Below are 20717 nucleotides of genomic sequence, written 5' to 3'. Positions count from 1 at the left end.
TTTTTTTTTTTTTTTTTTTTTTTTTTTTTTTTATTGCTGTGTCCATGTTTTCTATGGAAACTTTTGAACCTGAGATTCTCTATTCCATCTCTTGTATTCTGTTGCTGATGCTCGCATCTATGGTTCCTGATTTCTTTCCTAGGGTTTCTATCTCCAGAGTTGTCTCCCTTTAGATTTTCTTTATTGTTTCTACTTCCCTTTTTAGATCTTGGATGGTTTTGTTCAATTTCATCACCTTTTGGTTTTGTTTTCCTGTAATTCTTTAAGGGATTTTTGTGCTTCCTCTTCAAGGCCTTCTACCTGTTTAGCCGTGTTCTCCTGTATTTCTTTAAGTGAGTTATTAATTTCCTTCTTAAAATCCTCTACCAGCATCATAAGATACGATTTTAAAACCAAATCTTGCTTTTCCAGTGTGTTGGGGTATCCAGGACTCACTGAGGTGGGAGTGCTGGGTTCTGATGATGGTGAGCGGTCTTGGTTTCTGTTAGTAAGATTCTTATGTTTGCCTTTCACCATCTGATAATCTCTGGAGTTAGTTGTTTTAGCTGTCTCTGGCTGGAGCTTGTTCCTCCTGTGATTCTTGTAGCCTCTGTCAGCACTCCTGGGAGTCCAATTCTCTCCTGAGTCTCAGTGGTCAGAGTACTCTCTCTGCAGGCCACTTCTCTCATGGGGAAGGAGCACAGATGTCTGGAGCTCAAATCTGCTTCGGGACTGAAGATGAAGGCCCAAAACGGGGCCTGTCCCAGAAGCTATGTTGCTTCTGCAGTCCGCAGGCTCTCCTGCATAGACTGGTCCCTTAGGGACCTGGGATACCGCCTCTGAATTTTTTAAAAGTCAATGAAACAGGTTGTAAGGCTGTTAAAAAGTTCTGAATTTTAGAAAGGACTGATTTGAACAGCCTATTGGAGTCTTAATTCCAGAATGGAACAAAAGGAAGTATGTTGTCTTGGGGAGGAGATTTTGCATTTGTTCCAACAAGAAAAGCTATCTTTTCCATCGCATGGTAGTTTGAATATGCTTGACCCAGGGAGTGGCACTATTTGGAGGTGTGACCTTGTTGGAATAGGTGTAGTTTGTAGGAAGAAGTGTGTCACTGTGGGTGTTGGCTTTAAGACCCTCATCCTAGCTGCCTGGAAGCCAGTTTTCTCCTGTTTGCCTTGGAAACAAGATGTAGAACTCTCAGATCCTCCCACACCATGCCTGCCTGGACACTGCCAAGCTCTGAACCTATAAACCTGAACCTGTAAAACTGAACCTCTGAACTTGTAAGCCAGCCCCAATTAAATGTTGTCCTTATAAGAGCTGCCTTGGTTATAGTTTCTGTTCATACTATTGTTTCACAGCAACAAAATCCTAAGACACACCCAAATTGTTAGAAATTCAAATTTGACAGGAGGAAACCCCTTGGAGATCTTGGCTGCAGACAAGAAGAAAGAAATCATCAAGACCAAGAAGGCATGTGATTTATATGCTGGCTCCTCTACATGGGAATAGCTCTGAGACTGACTGAGACTTAAATGTCCATATATTTCCATAAATCTTGTTGGCTACAGCATTCTCATGACTTATTATTACATGCCATCTTTTCATATGGCATGGATGGAGATTTATATTGAAGCTTGGTTATACACTCCAAACTAACTTAAGAAAGATATCTTTCACTGTCTCAAACAATAGAGCAGAGAACTATCTTTAACTGATATGTGCATAGTGTACATTCCATATGTGTGTTAATGTAGAAATGTATATTACTTGTGAAAGTTTATGTGTTTTCAGAGAAAAAGGACCAGATACCAATGAAGACAAAACAAGTAGCTCAGGTAATCCAGCCTCACATACTGCCTCAACTGCTGTTTCATCAAAACTTCCACTATTTATTAACTACCCAGTTCATGACAGTGTTTTAGCACAGCAGAAAGCAGACTGAAATAGTAACTTGGTTAAAATCCCCCTAAGACATTCTAGAGGGCTTAGTTTATTCTTTCATATTTATTATAACATTTCATCTGACCTATGTTATCTTCAGTTATGATATGAATTATGTTTGTTGTCTTAGTTTGAGTTTCACTGCTGTGAAGAGACACTATGACCACAACAACTCTTATAAAAACATTTAATTTAGTCTGGCTTACAGTTCAGAGGTATAGTCCGTTATCATTATGGTAGAAAACATAGTAGGCACACAGGCAGACACCGTGCTGAAGATGGAGCTGAGAGGTTTACATCTTGATCCACAGATAGCAGAAGGGGCCTAACTGTGTGTGTCATTGGGTGTAACTTGAGTATATATAACCTCAAAGCCTGCCTCCACAGTGAAACAATTCCTCCAACAAGGCTACACCTACTCTAACAAGGCCACACTTTCCAATAGTGCCATTTTCTACCATCCAAGCATTCAAACACAAGTGTATGAGGCATACCTATTCAAACCACTACAGTTGTTAAAATAAATTGCTACCTTAGTTACAGTTCACTGCTCTGAAGAGATACTATGACTAAAGCAACTTAGAGAAGAAAGCATTTATTGGGAGCTTGCTTACAGTTTCAGAGGATTAGTCCTTTAGTCCTTTATTTAAAAAGACAACAGCCAAGGCATGGGGCAGGCGGACAGAGATGGGACCTGGTGTGGGCTTTTGAAATCTCAGAGCTCACTCCCTTTGACACTACTCCTCCAACAAGGTCACACCCATTCCAACAAAACCATACAATTCATTCATTCATTCATTCATTCATTCATTTATGGGTTTTGGGTATTTTGGAGGTGTTTTTTTGGTTGATGTTGTTGTTTTTCCGTAGCCCTAGCTGTCCTGGAACTTGTTCTGTAGACCAGGCTGGCCTTGAACTCAGAGATCCACCTGCCTCTGCCTCCCAAGTACTGGAATTAAAGGGGCAACTACTTCCCAGAAAAGCTATACCTGGTAATCCTTTCCAAATAGTTCTACCAACAGGAAACCCAAGAATTCAAACATAAGCCTATGGAGACCATTATCTTTCAAACATTCCACTCCCTGGCCCCCATAGGCTTGTAGCACTATCATAATGCAAAATGAATTCAGTAGAACTTTAAAAGTCCCCACAGTCTTTCAGTTTTAAGACTGCTTAAAAGTCCAAAATCTCTTGGAGACTCAAGGTAATCTTTTAACTGTAACCTCCTGTAGAATCAAAAAGCAGATCATATACATCCAACATATAATGGCACAGAATAGTCAATTCTAAAAGCAAAGAAAGGCATAGTAAAGAAATACTGGATCAAAGTAAGTTTGAAAACCAGTAGGGTAAACTTCAAACCAGTATCTCTATGTCTGATGTCAAAGTATATATTAGATGCCTCTTCCCTTCCAGCTTTGCTGACTGCAGCATACTTCCCTCTTGTTCTACATCCTGTCTGCACCCCTACTTAGCCAGCATCCCCTGGCTCTGGCATCTCTGAGAGCTTTCTTAGGGGTCTTCAATGCAATCCGGTTCATCTTCATGGCTTCATACAATGGCCTCTCTGGGTCTCTATGCACAAACTCCCCCTGCCACCAGCCTAGCCTTCACAGCTTTCTTGAACTGCAGAAGAAGGTTCCACGCCACTTTCATGTATATGCCTTGAAAAAAACAGAACTAGGTGGCTGATCCTGCCCATTTCTTCTGCTTGCTAGGGACAGGAGTGGAATCCCCTCTTTAACTTACATTTGACTTGCTGATGGCTTCCGGGTTACAAGATTAACTGGGTGCAGCCTCACCTTAAGGGTACCAATTCCTGTATTCTATTTTGAATAAACTTTCTTTAAACTTCAAATCTCCTGGAGCACAAGACTTGGTTCCAGTAACAGACTCAATCCATAGTAAAATTGAAGACATAAATTTTAAAGCCTTTCAGCGAATCATGATAATTCCAAAACGCAAAGAAAAGTAAGGCAGTTAGCAAAAAGGCGGTTCCACTGGCTTGCTCCTGGTGACCTAGTAGCTGCTTACACAATCACCAGTTGCATAAAAGGTGTATGCCTGCACAGAAGGGCCCCAGCCAAGCCAGATCTCTCTTCCCTCTCTGCCTTCTCTCCTTGTCCTCTCTCATGCCTCCTTGTCTCCCCGCCTCTTTCTAAATGGCCTTTCATTCTCCTCTTCCCCAATCAACTTCTTACACTAGATCAATAAACCTCTTACATTGTATCTGCTGTGTAGTGTAATTTCTCAGGGGTACAACTTGGCACAGCCTGACAAGATTACACCCCCACCTCAATTTATCTTATGAAAGACTAGACTTGAACATGCATCCAATCTGAGTGATACAAATAGAAAGATAGGGAAAAACATAAAACTAGACTATATTAGAAGAAGAGAATTTTTAAGGGAAAAATAAGTCAGACCAAATGGTTCTGAAAGATAAAGAAATAGTTTAACTACCTGGGGGAAGGGAGGACAAGACACACTATTCTGTTATTTGTTAAAAGAAAGGGCAACATTATAGACCAAAAAAAAAGTTGAGAAAAGAAGAATTCTGTTGAAGACTAAACTTTTTCTCTCAGAAATAGAGCCTGGAACTACAGAGTTTTATAAGATTCTTTTTAAAGCTAAATAATTTTTCCTTCGAGCTAAAGCCCTTCCTTTAAAGGCTAAGGAGGAGTTTTTCCTGCATTATTAAGTACTTTAAAAGGCAATAATAGTGGGAAGACAGGAGTGGGATAGGCTACAGTGGAATGTATCTAAGAACTTATGGAAATAAGACTCTAGAACTCCTCAATTCTAAACATAGACCTCTTATAATTTCCAATGTGGAAAAACTCAATTTTAAAAAAGCAATGGAGGAACAACTATGAACAGATCAATCATCTGGAACCAAAATCAAAAGAGGTGTGTGTGTGTGCATGCATGCGCGCATACACACGTATACCTCATCAATGTCCCTTTTACCTACCAAATACAACACACAAGCAAGTAAGCTGGGGCTGCTTGAAATGCATTTGTGCTACAGAGGGGAAAAGGCACTAGAGACACTGCCCATTTTGTGTCAAATGAGTAAGAACATGCTTGCTGCTCCTTTGTTCAGAAAGTCTGGACAATTCAAATATCCAGGAAAGATAAAGTTTTAGGTGTACCCTCTAAAGGTGACACTTATCCCCATAGAACCACAGGCCTTAAAGACATCTGTTATATTCTCCAGCTACTACCAATTAAGAATGAAGAGGAAAAACTCCTTCAGGAAATAGATTTACAGATAGAGAAACTCCACAATGGGATAGGCTTAGAAGAGACACATGCAAGGTGCAGAAAAGTCAGGAGATTCAAGGTCACAATCTGCTTTGCACAACCACTGGCTGCAAACGGGTAGGTAACTTCTCCCATGAAGGAGGGAAGCTCTGTCACTCAAGAGAACTTGGGACCCTTCAGCCACACAAGGTCCATACAAACAAACACTGAACCTTAAATATGCAGAATGAACATCAGACAAAGAAAAGAAATCCAAGGTACTCAGTCTATTTGGCAAATTTCTAACATTTTGCACAAGAAGAAAGAATGAACCATATGCTAGAGAAGCAGCAGTGTACACAGACAAACATCTCCACTTTAAGAGATAAATGGTTCCCCTGGAGGGATAATTCCTCCCATCTGGATTTTGTCTGACACCCTAAAGACCAAAGATTGGGGGTGGGGTGGGGGTGCACGCAACCTGTCGTAGCCAAAGCTAAGACTTTTTTCCTTTGAAAATTATCTGTGCTGAGCCAGGTGTGGTAGCACACATCTTTAATTCCAGAGGCAGGGGAATCTCTGAGTTTGAGGTCAGCCTGGATTACAGATCAATTGCCAGGACAGCCAGGGCTACACAGAGAAACCCTGTCTTGAAAACAAACAAAATATGATCTGTTCTATCAAGCAATGTTTTACATTTTACTTTGTATTTATTCTCTCTCATTGTGCAAAGTTATAATATGATAGATGAATTCAACATGCCCTTTTTTCTTTTGAATGAAGTGAAAATCAAAATACGTTCTCTTTCAATTCCCTCAGACCTTTTACCTCTGCTTCCAATATTAATGTGTGCATGTACATACACACAGACAGAGAAAGAGAGAGAAATAGAACATTCCAGTAGATTTATAGTTTCTTTTTAAAGCAACAGAATCTATTCTCAAAGGGTCTTAATCTCATTTGGGAAGAAAGAGGAAGGGACCAGGGAGGGGTAGAGGGAGACAAAGGGTATTGTGGAGGGGCCTGGTGCTGTTCTTGTGAACCAACCCCCTAATGAGTAAAGGAGCCAATCCCCTAATTGTGGGAAGCCACATGTGCCGTTGCAGAGTGGCGCAGGCTTCTACTGGCCACCATGCATAAGTTTGAGCAAACGACCAATGCTTACTTATGCAGTAAAGTTTTTCACCAAAACATGCCCGGGCATGATAATGAGGCTCTGCAAAGTACTGAGAGAATAACCAATCAGATGTGAGACATGCAAATGAATTATGATAATGAGGTACTGAGAGAATAACCAATCAGATGTGAGACATGCAAATGAGGTATGTTAATGAGGTTCTGTGAGATACTGAGAGAAAGTAGCCAATCAGATGAGGAACATGCAAATGAGGTATAGTGCATAACCAATCCGGATGTGAGACATGCCTCTCCTAGGCCTATATAAGCAGCACCAGTTCTGGGCTCGGGGTCTCTTCGCCTCTACAATCAAGCTCTCCCAATAAACATATGCAGAAGGATCCTGTTGCAGCATTGTGTTCTTGCTGGTCAAGTTGGACGAGCGCAAGACCTAATGAGTAAAGGAGCCAATCACTGGGTGAATAGGCGGGACTTCTGGGTTGACAGAGGAAGAGAGGAAGCAGAAGGGGGTTGGGTCCATTTTGAAATGGGACAGCAGGGGGGTAAGCTGTGACTGCTAGAGTTTCCCAGTATCATGGAGGATCTGCAATGATTCGCCACAGGAGGAATCAGATTTTGATAGGGCTCACGAGATTAGGTTTTAGTTGTTGCACCCAGAGATTGAGTTACCACTGTTTCTGAACTAAGTTGGTGTTGCGTTTTCCTTCATGAGACAGCTCATCTGGGTTCAAGAGAGAAAGGTACAGGTGGCAAAGCGTGGGTTTGCCTGATATGCACCACAAAGGCTGTGGGGTATGTGAAACACAAGGTTGGCATGGCAACGACCTGCCAATGGGTACCTAGCGAGCTGGGTGGAGAGACTGAGGAGTTCTGAGTCAGTCTCCACGAGATAAAACAGGTCAGCCAATGGCCGCCAGTGCATGGCCAGCCAGGCGCCAGGGCAGAGTTGGAGGCACAAGCACGGGAACATGTCTGTCCACCTTTTTAAGTATTTCTCACAACAGAAGGGGGATAATGTGTAGGGATAGGAGTAGGTGAATACAACCAAAGAACACTATATGCGTGGAGAAGAATGTAAGAATGAAATCCATGGGCTGGAGAGATGACTCAGTGGTTAAGAGCACTGACTGCTCTTCCAGAGGTCCTGAGTTCAGTTCCTAGCAACCACATGGTGGCTCACAACCATCTGTAATGGGATCCCACACTCTCTTCTGGAATGTCTTAAGACAACGACAGAGTACTTACATAAAAAAGTAAATCTTAAAAAAAAAAAAAAGTTTAAAAAATTTTATACAATATGTGCTGATGTTGATTTCCTATAAGGAAAAAGATCTAATTTCATGTAATTTTATCTTGTTTTTTACTGTCTCTCTACCTAGCCCTGGTTCTCCTGGAGAGAAAGCATACAACATGTAAGAACCTGTTGACTTGGCTGACCTGGAACTCACAAAGATTTGCCTGCCTCTAGCTCCAGAATGCTGGGATTAAAAGTATGTGCCACCACACCTGGGTCACTTAACTTCTATAGAATGGTTTCTCTGTTGCCAGAATGAATAGCATTTAGACTGTAGGAGGGAGGCAGGATATTTTTAGCCAAGTTTACACTAAAATTGAAGCAGAAAGACTTGCAATTCGGCCAGAAAAGCCCGTGTAAAGTTGGAGGCCAAGAAGACCTGGTTTCTGAAAAGTTAGAGCTATTGCTAAGAAGCAATTGGAAACTTAGCATCAGGACAACAGGAAAGATGCCTTAAGAGGGTCTCAAGGACTGGCCAAGCTCCAACCACTCCAGGCTCAAAGATCTGGGTGTATTAAAGTCACTTGAATGACTTCCTCTTAAGGAAAGAGAACCTGTAAGACACCCTGCTCCCAAAGGGCTTCCTAGGAAGTTGGTTTCCTCAAGATTCATTTCACTGTGCTCAATCACTCAAAAATCATGGCAGTTTTAGTCTGTAAGTGCCTGGTTACTGTTTCAAGCTGCAGTTGGTGGCAGAGCCTAGTGCTGTGGTAATACTGTTTTTATAGGCAGGACATGATAGATCTGCGGAACCTATGAGGACAACAATGCAATGATTAAAGTCTGGTGGCTAAGTCTGGTAGGTCTCCTTTCTTCCTCTCCCATGCTGCTTTTACCAGGACTTAATCCCTGGCTCAGCAGCACTTGAGGGCTCTGTTACTTATTAAGTCCCCATAGCTCCTCCATCCATCTCCCAGTGAACTGTTCCCTGGACTCAGTGTAAGTGTTTCTGCTTGGATAAAAGGGCATCCTATGACAAGGGGGGCCCAGGAACCACACAGCTCTCAGGTGGAAGTGTCCCAGTGGAAGGGCATCCTGAGACACAGAAGCTCAGGAACCTTACAGCTCTGAGAGCAGAAGCATTGCCGCTCCCAGGGAAGGGTGTCCTCAGCTGAGCTGAGCAGCCTGGGAGCCTCAGCCCTGCTCCTTCTCTTCCCTTCTTCCCTTCTTCTCTTTATTGACTCTTCTTGGCTTCTTTCTACAAGAGAGTCACACCAGGCAGAAAATTCACGAAAGAGGTTTATTGGAGGGTCCACGGTGTGGAAGGATGAATCCAGGGATGGCTGCCCTCTGCTCCTGGGAGTAGTCAGCAGGAAACTGGACAAGGGGACAATACTTATATAGGAATTCTGAGGGATGGAGCTTCTCACGGCAGAGATTGGAGTGATTTCCAGAGTGAAGATTGGAGTTTTCAAGTCGTGAGCTTGGGGTAGCTTAGGGATTTTTTTTCACCCCCTTTTCCCTGCATCAGGCCTTGGTTATGATGGGAAGTCCTTCCTGGCTACAGCTGGCTTTTGCAGAGGTGCCATCTCTGGTGGAACTACTGGGGGCTGAGGAGGAGGCTGGAGAGCTGCCACTGTGGACAGCTCCTGCGATGGTGTTTCAGGAAAGCTGAAGGAGGAAGTTCTCATCTGCGGACAGCTACTCATGCTGGAAGTAGGCTGAGGCAGGAAAGGCAATGAGCCACCATGGACAGCTCCCACAGAGCCTGCGAGGGCTGCAGACTGAGATGATGATGTGGTACTGTCATAGAACAAAAGCTGCCATTTTGGACAGCTCCTGTAGGACATTTTACCTCTGTGGCCTTAGGCTGGGGCCGGAAGGAGGGATCTGCCATCACTTTGACAGCTTTTGTGATGTGTTGCTCAGGGACTTCACTCAGTCCCAGCATCAAGCCTCACCCATGATGCTGGCAGTAAGCCCACCCTCACCCACCCATGCCACCTGCACCAGACCTTCCCTTAGCAACTAGTCACCATTACTATTAGTACATCTTGGTCTCGCTTCCTGACATCTATCCAGAGATCTCACCTAACTAAGCTCATACACAACCACCTCATCCCCAATGACCTCTCGATAGCCAGGGAGTTAGAAACACTCATTCCAGCCTCCCCACTCACAAATCAACACCAAGCATCTTAGGGTGCTGAGCAGCTCTGTATTCCTACATAATCTGAAACCTGCCGGAACTCCACTCAACAACTGAACTAGAAGTATCAAACATATAATCAACAACCCTAACTCTAGATGCCCAAGTCTCAGCAAACACCAAAATCACCAATCCTACAGTAATAATCCCCAAAGAGAACCCAGATAAATCTCAAGACAGAACTGAAAAGAACAATTATAAACACTGTCTAAGAGTATAAGCGGGGAAACAAACAGCTGAATGAATGTAAAGAGGGCAGGAATAAACTTATCATTTAGCCTGAGGCAATACAAACAACTGACTGAAATAATGATACAAATATAAATATACTTGAGGTATAAATATATATAATATGTGAATATAAATATGTTGGGATATAAAGAGTGAATTCAACAAAGAATCTGAAATACTGAAGAAAACAAAGGCTTAAGTTAAGATGGAAAAAAAAAATTTCAACAGCCTGTCAGAAAATTCAGAGGAAAGCAAAATCAACATGTAGCTCACGTAGATGACAGACTGTCTGGACATGCAGACAAGGTAGACTATTGCCCACTAAACTATATATAGAAGATGATTGTGTAAAAAAAAAAACAAAAACAAAAACAAAAACAAAACAACAAAACCCCCCAAGAAATAAATATGAAGAAACTTTGAACGTCATGAAAGACTCGATATATGAATCATGGGCACAGACAAATGAGAACAACTCCAGATCACAGATACAGAATAGACCTTCAAATAACTCCCCAAAACTAAAGGGGAGGCTGATTTAGATACAAGAGGTACAGTCTACCCCGGCTTCCTGTTCTCCTTCCCTTCCCCTCTCCTTCCTGCAAGTAGCTGAAACTAAAATTGATCTGTTTTCTTTCTGCGGCCATGCCTTCCCTACCGTAACGGACTCTATTCCTCTGGAACCATCAGCTTAAACTAAAATTTTTCGGGCTGGAGAGACCACTCGGCCGTTAAGAGCACTGACTGTTCTCACAGAGGTCCTGAGTTCAATTCCCAGCAACCACATGGTGGCTCACAACCATCCATAAAAAGATCTGGTGCCCTCTTCTGGTGTGTCTGAAGACAGCAACAGTGTACTCACATATATAAATAAATTAATCTTAAGAACAAAAACCTTCTCATCAAATTGCTTTTATCATGGCATGTTAGATTTAATACCTGCTTAACATCAGGAAACTGATGACCCATACTGTAAACTTGGCCAAGAACCAGTAACTAGAAAAAAGTACTCCTAGCCTTTTGTTAAAGTGACCTAGTACATCTAAGTGCCTCCTAAGTGCTTGTTTCTAGCCCGAGACGAGTCCAGAGCTCACCTCCTCACAGAAGCTTCTCTTGCCAGTGGATGGGAGTTAATACACAAGACCGAAAAGGACCAAAGTGCAGGGATGAAGTCACTGTGGAGGACTCATCCCCTACCCACACACCGACCTCGGAGCACAACAGGCAGTAGCACTCACGACCTCTCAACAACTCTAGATGTTACCCAAAGCTGCACTCCTTCCTCTGTGAGCTGCTGCATGGATGCCAGGGAACAGTCAGGTGTCTTCAGGGGTAGGTGCCCTGATTTAGTTAGCCTTACAGCAAGTCCAATCAGTGTTGTCCTGCAAGTTTTATGTTGGCGAGAAGCTGATATAGGGAAGGGGGCACAAGAGAATCTGGAGTTGGAGGGGAGAGTGAAGAATTGATTTGATCAAATAAAATGTGCTCATGTAAAAAAACTAAACTAAAAAAAGCTCTTTACAAAACACAACACAGGAAACTCCAGAATCATAGTCATTTTTGTAATCCCTGAGCGGTGTGCCTCAAATGCGATCAAATCAGAGACTGGCCCCTCCTTTCCATCCCAGCCTACCCCACAGCTGCAGAAGGAAGTCCTACAGGAGCTGCTGAAATGGTGGTTCCTGTCAAAGCTAAGGCACCACAACACCTTCAGCCTATAGCTGTTACAGGAGCTGTCCACGGTGGCAGACCTCCTCTCCAACCTCAGCAGGACCTAGCTCACAGGAGCTGTCCACAGTGGTGCTTCTCTTTTCTTGCATCAACGGGAGCTGTTCCTCAGGAGCTGACTTTCCTACCTCAGCATACAGTCCTCATAAAATGCCACTGCAGAAGCTGACCAACAGGAGCTATCACAGGCACCACCTCCTCTCCAGCCTCCCCAAGCAGCTCCACAGATATGGTGCCTCAGCCAAAGCCACCTGCAGCCAGGACTTTCCAGCCTAACCCATGGGCCTAATGCAAAGGGAAGGGGTAAAAAAACTGCCACCGATCCCTGAGCTTCCCACAAAACTCCACCAATCCCTGAGCTTCCTAAACTCAGTACTTGAAATCCCACCAATCCTCTATCTGGAGATCTCTTGCCCTAAAAAGCTCCACCTCCTATGAAATCCTATATAAGCCCCGCCTTTTCTGTTTGTTTTGTTTGTGTTTTTTGAGACAAGGGTTTCTCTGTGTAGCCCTGGCTGTCCTGGAACTCAGAAATTTGTGTGTCTCTGCCTCCCAAGTGCTGGGATTAAAGGCGTGACCCACCACGCCCCAGGCAAGCCCTGCCTTTTGTTCAGTTCCCTGCTGTGCACTCCTGGAAGCAGAGGGCAGCCATCCCTGGATTTCATCCCTCCAAGCCCTCCAATCATCAGATTTTACCAAATGAAGACTCAAGAGCCAGATGCTGTGGTGCAAGCCTGTGAGCTCAGAGGGGCCCAGCTGACCTTCCTAGTCCACAGATGTCCCAGAAGGAAAAGACTTTCTCCAGAATTCTCCACTGTTTTAAATACCTTCCGACTCTGTCCCTCCTTTCTGCTTATGTTCACTCCCTCTCAGCTGGTTGCTTGTTCTCTGTCCCTCTACCTAGGGTCACTTTACTCTTGGATTGAAGGGGTATGCTAGGGTGAAGCCACACAAGTACTTGTTTACAATAAACAAAGTTCTTGGGTTAACAGTCTGTCTTAGGGCTAAGCCATACCACAAGGTTTGGCCAGTTCATAATCTTGGGGTTCACAATGTGTTCAAATATCCTGCAACACTCCAAGAAATCTCTTTTATGAGACTTGCTGCCTGGAGTAACTGTCTCATTGGAAGAAGCCAAGGAGCAATAAAGAGAAGAGAAGGATGGCAGAAGTGGAGTGGGGCTGAGGCTCCTCAGCTCAGCTGGGGATGTCCTCTCCAAGGAGCTGCAAGACCTCTGCTGAGGTCAGAGCTGTGTGGTTCCTAGGCTCCTATGTCTAAGGATCCCCTTCCATTGGGACACTGTCCACCTCAGAGCTGTGTGGTTCCTGGGTGTCCAAGTCCCTGAGCAAAATCACTTATAATTGTAGCTAGCAAGCCTATCCAATTCTCAAATAGGCTTTGTGTTTCTCTCACAGAACTCCCAATAAGAGGTTTAACATACGGTTTTAAATGGTAAATATATTTGAACTCATTTCATGGTAAAAAAAAATGCAAATTATGATATTCTAAAGACATGCCCTTCAATAGAAACACATAGACATTAACATAAAAAGGTGCATTAACTATATATGAATAACAGTGACTATGATCCAGCCTTGTCAAGCCTTCTCATTATATTAGTTAATGAAATTAATCAAAACAAAAGATTAGGGAAATCAAGTGGCAATCTAATTAAATAAGATGCCATTGTTCACTCATTAGAAGAGCTAAAGTAACAAATGCCATCAATACCAAGCTGTGTGCATTTGGTACAATTATGTTGGAAAACTGGAGAGCTGTGTGCTAAAATCAAATGTGGTATCCTCTCTGTAATAACTCAGTAACTTCCCTCCTTGGCATTTGTCAATAAAAGCATAAACATATATACACCATTAAGACATAAAAAGCATTCAAAGCAGTACTCTTTTTTTAATGTTTTAGCACCACGTGAGATATTTCACAAATGCCTGTAGCTTCAGCTTCAGGGGATACCCCTAAAGGCACCTGCAGTCATGTGTACTATCTACTATCTACATGTACACAATACTCTTTAAAAAAAACAAAAGCTCTTTAAAAACAAATGAGTAGCTTAGTTGTATGAGTGAATTTTTATAAGAATGCCTGTCACATCCCCCGCAGTCTCAGTTGTTCTCTAACACAAGGCCGATTCCTTTCTGATTTTCATGGTGTACTATATAGTACCCAACAGGTGTTGAACAGATATTGGTAATGTCTTGGACTTCCAAAATCGAAAACTAAATAATTGTTTTCTTCATAATTACTAACCTTTGATTATTTTGTTATAGAAACAAAATAATGACCTCATAGCAGTACATAAAAGAAATGACCAAAATTGTGTTACCTAAATCCATAAACAAATTAGCAGGTAGGGTAGGGACTGGAATTGTGGTATGCTAATCTCCACCTGTTTGGAAATCTTAAAAGAATGTTTCAGGGTCTGTGCAGAGGGCTATTGTCACCCAAGCACTCATTTTCTTCATTGGCAATGCAATAAGGTTTAAATTGAAACAAAATATAACCCAAATTTGAGATACAAAGTATTTACCAAAGAACAAGAACACTTCTAAAACTCAAGCCTTTTCTTGGCTTGTGCTTCAACCTACCCCCATCAACTGCCCTTGTCAGTCATTCTTAGTTAAATCTTCCCTGTGTCATGAGCAACACTATATGAACAATAACTACTACAAAATGAAACTATACATCTTTTTTAAAAATGTGATTTTCATGAAAATGGCCCCCACAGACTCATAGAAGGTGGCACTGTTAGGTTTGGCCTTCCTGGAGGAAGTGTGTCACTGCTCAAGCCAGGCCCAGTATCTTTTTCTGCGGCCTGCTGATCCAGATTCAAAATTCTCAGCTACCTCTGAAATCTGTAAGCCAGCCCCAATTAATGTTTTCCTTTGTAAGGGTTGCCTTGGCCATGGTGTTTTGGGACTTTGGACTAGTAAAGCAGTTGAATGTTTTAAGGTCTTAATGAGCCATAATAGTAGGAACAGGGACAACAGTAGGTTAATGGGGTGGTGGGGCTGGCTCAAATGGTTCCAGAGAAGAATGTCAGTATGTGGGCTAAAGACGATGCTTTTGATATTTTGGTGAAGATTGTAGCTGCTTTCTACCCTGCTACATCCACTCCAGTAGTGACTCACATTACAGGTTTGGAAATCTGGAAGCAGTCCTGAGACAAAGAGTTTCAAGGAAACTCAGCCTCCTGGAACCTTGGCATTCCCATAGCTAGAATGCACCAGATTTTCCCTGCAATATTGTGGAGGGTCTTGCATGCTTTCTTACAGTATTTTACTGGATAAGAATTAGAAATCTCAGGGCAAGTTTAGCAAAGTATACTTAGAATCTTCAATACAGCCAGGTATAGCCGACTACATTGCATATTAGAAGCAAGTTGGTGAATTCTTCTGACAAATGGAGATTCCCTACAGATACTTAAAAGAACAGCCAAGTTACCTTCACATGCAAGAATTTACCAAGGCCTAGGAAATAGGGGGGTTGTGGTATTGCAGTATTCATGAGAAGGTCTGCTAGAGCAGAACCTCCAGGTGGTGGGCTTAACAATAGACTAGCTTTACACCTGGCTCCCTTCTTAAGAGGTAAATGTGGCCTGGTCTCCACCATCTTTTGATGTATGCATTCCTTTTGTTTTGTGTCACTGTAACTTAGCCTGTGTTCGCCTGGTTTCTTGTTAATCTTCTGTATAAAAAGTTTGATGCTTGATTTGACAAATTACACTCAGATTCAACATGCTCTCTCGTGTCGTCTCTGTTTGTCACCCACTTTCGCCAACTCCTTCACCCACCTGCAACCAGAGACCAGTTCCGCGCAGATAGGAGACCAAAAAAAGGGGATGGTCTGCGGCACTACCTTTGTCCAAAAATCTGCCTGAGCTAAAGTGGAAGGTAATAGATTAACAGCTTTGGCAGAGATTTCAAAATATCCTACTATTAACTGTGTGGTTATCAGAGCCACTTTTATATAGATCTATAATAAAAAGGAAGAAGATGAGCAAGGAAAATATATAAAATGTACAGTTTGAAGAGAAAAGGGGCACCAGTAAGTGTAATGGTCCTTGTGCTCAAGGAGATGAAAAGTTTAAAAAGCCTGATTCTAAATGTAATATAAGGAGTGGTGACCTCAGGGCAAGACTCCATCCAATGAATCTTTCAATTTGTGAAAAAGTTCAGGGCCAGACACAGTATTCCCCCCCTTAATCAATCCCAGCACTCAGGAGGCAGAGGCAGGCAGATCTCTGAGTTCAAGGCCATCCTAATCTATAGACCAAGTTCTAGGACAGACAAGATTAAGCAACCAAAGAAACTACAGTGAAAATGCTTTGAGTAAGAGGTCCATGTTCCGCCTTTAATCCCAGCACTTGAGAGGCAGAGGCTACACAGAGAAACCCTGTCTCCAGAAAAAAAAAAAAAAAAAAAAAGAGGTCCGTGTTCCAGCCCCAGCAAGCATCAGAACTTGGCAATAAAACCATAAAACAAAGAAAAATACACGAATCCATTAAGGTGATTAAAATGCTCTAGGAGTCTATAATAGCTCAACAAAACTAAACAACGTAAATCAGTACAAAATAGTACTATGCATCTTTGTTAAATGCAGGAATCCTCCAAGTTGATAAAAATGCTACAGGAGTCTGAAATACACCATAAGACAGATTAAATTAGCCACAGTAGAAGGGTCAGATCCCTGAGTGCTCACCAAATATCCATATTCTTCTTTGTAGTCAATAGCATAACCTTGATTTTTTCAATAACTCTCATAACTGTATTTCTATTTTAACAAAAAAGATGTCACAATATTCTAAAGCTAAGTCTAAGAAATATGAATTAATTTTAAAATCAAAGAACTAAATAACATGTTGGTTCAGACCATCTTCTCGTAACACCTGATGCTGTGACTTTGTTGCAGCCATCTAAGGAATGAGGTAATGCTTTACAAACCTCCAGCCCACAGATGCCACAGTTCAGGATAGTAGGAGTATACCAGAATGAGCTTAAACAAATTTAAGCACCAGTGAGTTCGATTTAATTACCACTAGAGGTACACATCAAAGACACTTGCAATCTCAAATCATCAATTCTGTAGATCTCAAAAAGGTTACACAAAAAGAACACGAATATGAAAAGAGATGCATTTTAATAAAGAAGCCAGTCATTCACAGCTATTTCAGCATAAAAACCAGAAAAGATATAGGCATTGAGAACATAGTATCTATCCACTGCAACCAGAGCAGTGTGCCAGCTTGTGAACAAAGAGAAGACTGCTGCGACCAGTGTTTGGCTTTAAGAAATCAGGAGTTGGTATCTTCCGAAATAAATCTTAAGATTCTTTTGCTGCCCATACTCACAGCAAAAGCGTCAGAAAGGCGAATTAGGTTTTTCAATCACTCAAGCTTATGCAGTGCTTCGTCCTCTTGAAAAACAGATTTCAGAGTCAATAAACTGACAAACATCCCCAGAATCCATATTGTGTTCTCTACCAAGTAAAACTCATGGAACCAAAAACCAACCAAGTGGTGTTCCCCTGCTTACCGGTCTATTGGAGGTTATAATCTAGTCAATTCAAACACCTATCGACCGTCTCCATCGTTAAGCCGTGCCTTTCATAACCCACCTTTCAACCAAATGCTGAGGTTTCTCCAATACACAGCAAAATCAGAGACAGCACAAAGAGATCCTCTTGGTTAACAGTGGCGCCAGAACCCTTAGAAAACTGCTATTTACTGGTGACTGGCGTCGCCCTAAATGACAGGTGATTTATCAACTCGTGCCACTTGGGTGACAGGGCGGCGGGGCGGGGAGCCTCCCTCCCAGAGCTCCAGATGACACCGCACGGCTCCAGGCCTCACGGGGAACTGGATGAGACCGGTTACACAACCGCCCCGGAGGCCCCCCGCCCGCCGCAGGAGTCCCCGTCCAGCGGGCCTCGGAAGCCCCGTGGCGGAGCAGGCCGTCAGCCAAGGCGCCGGCCCCGCCGCCAGCCTCCGCCGGGCCCCTGCCCACCGCACCGCCCCGCACCGCCCGCACCTGTTTCCTCATGTTGTTCATGACGCCCATGAACCCCGCCAGCAGCTTGGCTTCTTCGCGAGCCGCAAGTTTCTTCTCAGTTTTCTTCTTGCTACTCTTTTCCACGCCGGAGGTGGCCATCCTCTCTTTGCCCTCTGCGGGTTCGCGGCGACGGTTTGCCCGCCACACGCGGCAGTCTGGAGCACGGCTTCGGCGGCGGGGCGCGGAGAGCTGCGGGAGCGCCGAAGGAGGACGAGACGAAGCCAACTCGGCCACGGTTGCAAGCGAAGGGAGTCCCAAGCATGCGCACTGGGTCGGGCGGGGGGGGGGTGCGCTCTGAGGAGGGGGCGGGGCAGTGCGTCACAGCCACGCGACGCCCTAGCAACCGACTGCGTCGCGCGGTGCGGCGTTCTCACCAGTGGGTACCCCCCCACACACACACACACACACACACACACACAACCTGATCCAAGCTCGCGTGTGCTTTTCTTCTACCAAAGGCCGACTTCCCATGTTTAGATTTCGTGATGATCTATTTTGGATAATTGTGTGATAGAACAAACTAAGACGTCTCCCTATGGCGTAAGCTCCCTGAGAACAGGGTCAGTTCTTCACAGCCTTTTCAGACTGGGGCTCATTGTAGGCGCTCATTAACTATTACATGAAAATTGCATACTGCAAGGCAAAGGTTATTTAGGATAAGCACAAGAGTTACTTGTTTGAGATTCAGAAAGCAAAACCATTCTTCTATCGATTTCTCCTCTCCGTGACATGCCTGCCTGTTTAGTAGGCTGTCTTTCTCATTAAAACAGATCTAGTGGGTGGTGGTGGTGGTGGAGGCAGAGGGTGGTGGACCACTGAGAGAAACCCTGTCTGGAAAAAACAAAAAAACAAAAAACTAGAGATCAGGTGTCAGTTCCAGCCAACTTTATTGCGGTTTCCCCGGGGAGTTCTACTGGAATACAGAACTCAATCCTAGAACTCACAGAAACATGTTCATAATGAGTTTTTTATTTTGCTGTTTAGGAATAGACAGGACTGTCTGAAGTCGTTATTTCTAGTAATGAACTTTCTACATAACCTCAGTTTTCTACCTAGATGTATGAAGGACTAGACAAGTTTTATGTAAAATGATCTAGACTGCTGTTGATCTAAAACAATAACTGCTTAAAAGAAAATTAAATAAATTATTTTAAGCCGTATAGGGTCAGCAATGGCCTAAAAAGGGATTCAACATATCCTGGACAGTATGTTTCTTTATAAAAGAGATTAGATAAATATATCTATCTGCAGGAGGGGGGGGGAGTTAAGGCATTTACACTGGTGGGAGCATCAAGTTGGTGGACCACAGCACAGTGGGAAAATCCTTGTGGAGGTTTTAGACGTTATATATATATCGCCCCCTTTCAACATGTTTTATTTAAGATAACTTTTAAATTAAATATATTCTGATCATATTTTTCCTCTCCCTCAGCTCCTTCCAGATCTTCCTGTCCCTACTCACCCAACTTTTAAGTTGTTTGTCAAACAAACAAATCCAATACTGTAACACAGCCAAGAAAACATATAAAATGACACCCCAAAAGAAAAACAAACACCAAGTTGTAACTAAAGAAAAGTGCATGTGTGCTTGTGCATGCGAGTGTACACACACACACACACAAAGCTGGAGTCTATTATATGTTTGTCAACTACTCCTGAAAATGAGACCTTCTCTGGAGTGATTGGTATACACCAGTGTCACGCCATTAAACAAAACTGGTTTTCCCTCTCACAGCAGGTATAAATGACAGTTTAGTTCTTACCTTCATCCTAGTGGTTTTCATACATTCATGCATTCACTTTTTAAAAAATACAACAAAATAAAATATAAGATAAAACAAGACCCATTACTTTGAGATTGGACAAGGCAACCTAACAGAAGGAAGAAAACCCTTGAGAAGACACAAGAATAAGAGACCCACTTGTTCACAGACAGGAATTTAAACAACAACAAAAACCCACTAAGTTGAAAAGCCATACTATCTAAGCAGAGGACCTGGTGCAGACCCATGCAGACCTTGTGCATTCTGTGTCAGTCTCTGTGAGTTCCTGTGAGCTTTGCTCATACTAATTAGTGGTCCTTGTTTCCTTGGTGTCCTCCATCCCCTCTGGCTCTTGCGCTCTTTCTGTGCTCTTTTGCAGAGTTCCCTGAGCTCTGATGGAAGGGATTTGTTGGAGACATACTATTTAGAGCTGAGTGTTCCAAGGTCTCTCACTCTCATTGTAATGCCTGGGTCCCAATATTTGTTTCCATCTGCTTCAGGAGGAAGCTTCTCTGATGATGGCTGAACAAGGCACTAATTTATGAGTACAACAGAATTTTTTAGAGTAATAAATATTATTTGTATTTTATTACTACACTGTTTTCTCTTTTTTTTTTTCTAGACTAGTATTATTTGATTTTATCCTAGGTCCCTGGGCTATCTAGTCTCTGGTTCTTGGCCACCCAAATAGTATGGACCACCCAAGCAGAGTTGGTTGGTTACTCCAGAAGCTTCGTGCCATCATTACCCTAGCATAACTTGTAGGCAGTACACCATTGTAGATAAAGAGTTTGTTGCTGGTTTGGTGTTTATGTTTCTCTTTTGGTAGCGTGAAGAATACTTTCTGTACATAGCACAAAGGGGCAAAAGCTCTATGTAGGTTCCAGCTTGACATTCCCATGTTCAATGAGTTGTATGGATGCTGTCTTCAGCATTAGGGTCTTGCTGTCAGTTTGTGGAGAGCAGCCTGTCGTCTTGGTAACAGCCTGGGTTGGTCGGGGATTACAATAAGACCCCATTGGCCAACAGCTCAATGGGATGTAACCCAATCACGGTCCTGGAAGTTTAATTTGATGACAAGAGAAGGCCAGCTGAAACTCTGTGTCCCCTGTCATTTGGTGATTTCTTTTAGATTAACTTCATATGTGTATGTATTTTAGGAAGTTTCTGCACCCTTA

General features: G+C 43.0%; 1 protein-coding gene across 2 annotated transcripts in view; it reads right to left on the bottom strand.

Moving 5' to 3' along the window:
* Window positions 1-18045, bottom strand: part of Klhl7 (kelch like family member 7) — a 60721-nt gene extending 42676 nt beyond the window's left edge. Inside the window, exon 1 of one of the 2 annotated variants that reach the window (XM_021163177.2) lies at window positions 17756-18045. In XM_021163177.2, the coding sequence (XP_021018836.1) occupies window positions 17756-17875 (120 nt within the window). In that variant the 5' untranslated portion in view covers window positions 17876-18045. Of the gene's footprint in view, window positions 1-17342; window positions 17582-17755 lie in introns of those variants that run through there. The other variant, XM_029477286.1, reaches the window with a different exon arrangement.
* Window positions 18046-20717: the final 2672 nt, after the last annotated feature.

Source organism: Mus caroli, chromosome 5, assembly GCF_900094665.2.
Source record: "Mus caroli chromosome 5, CAROLI_EIJ_v1.1, whole genome shotgun sequence".
In the NCBI taxonomy this organism is placed as follows: domain Eukaryota; kingdom Metazoa; phylum Chordata; class Mammalia; order Rodentia; family Muridae; genus Mus; species Mus caroli.
The sequence above is the reverse complement of the archived record's forward strand: the minus strand, read 5'-3'. Positions and strand labels throughout refer to the sequence as shown.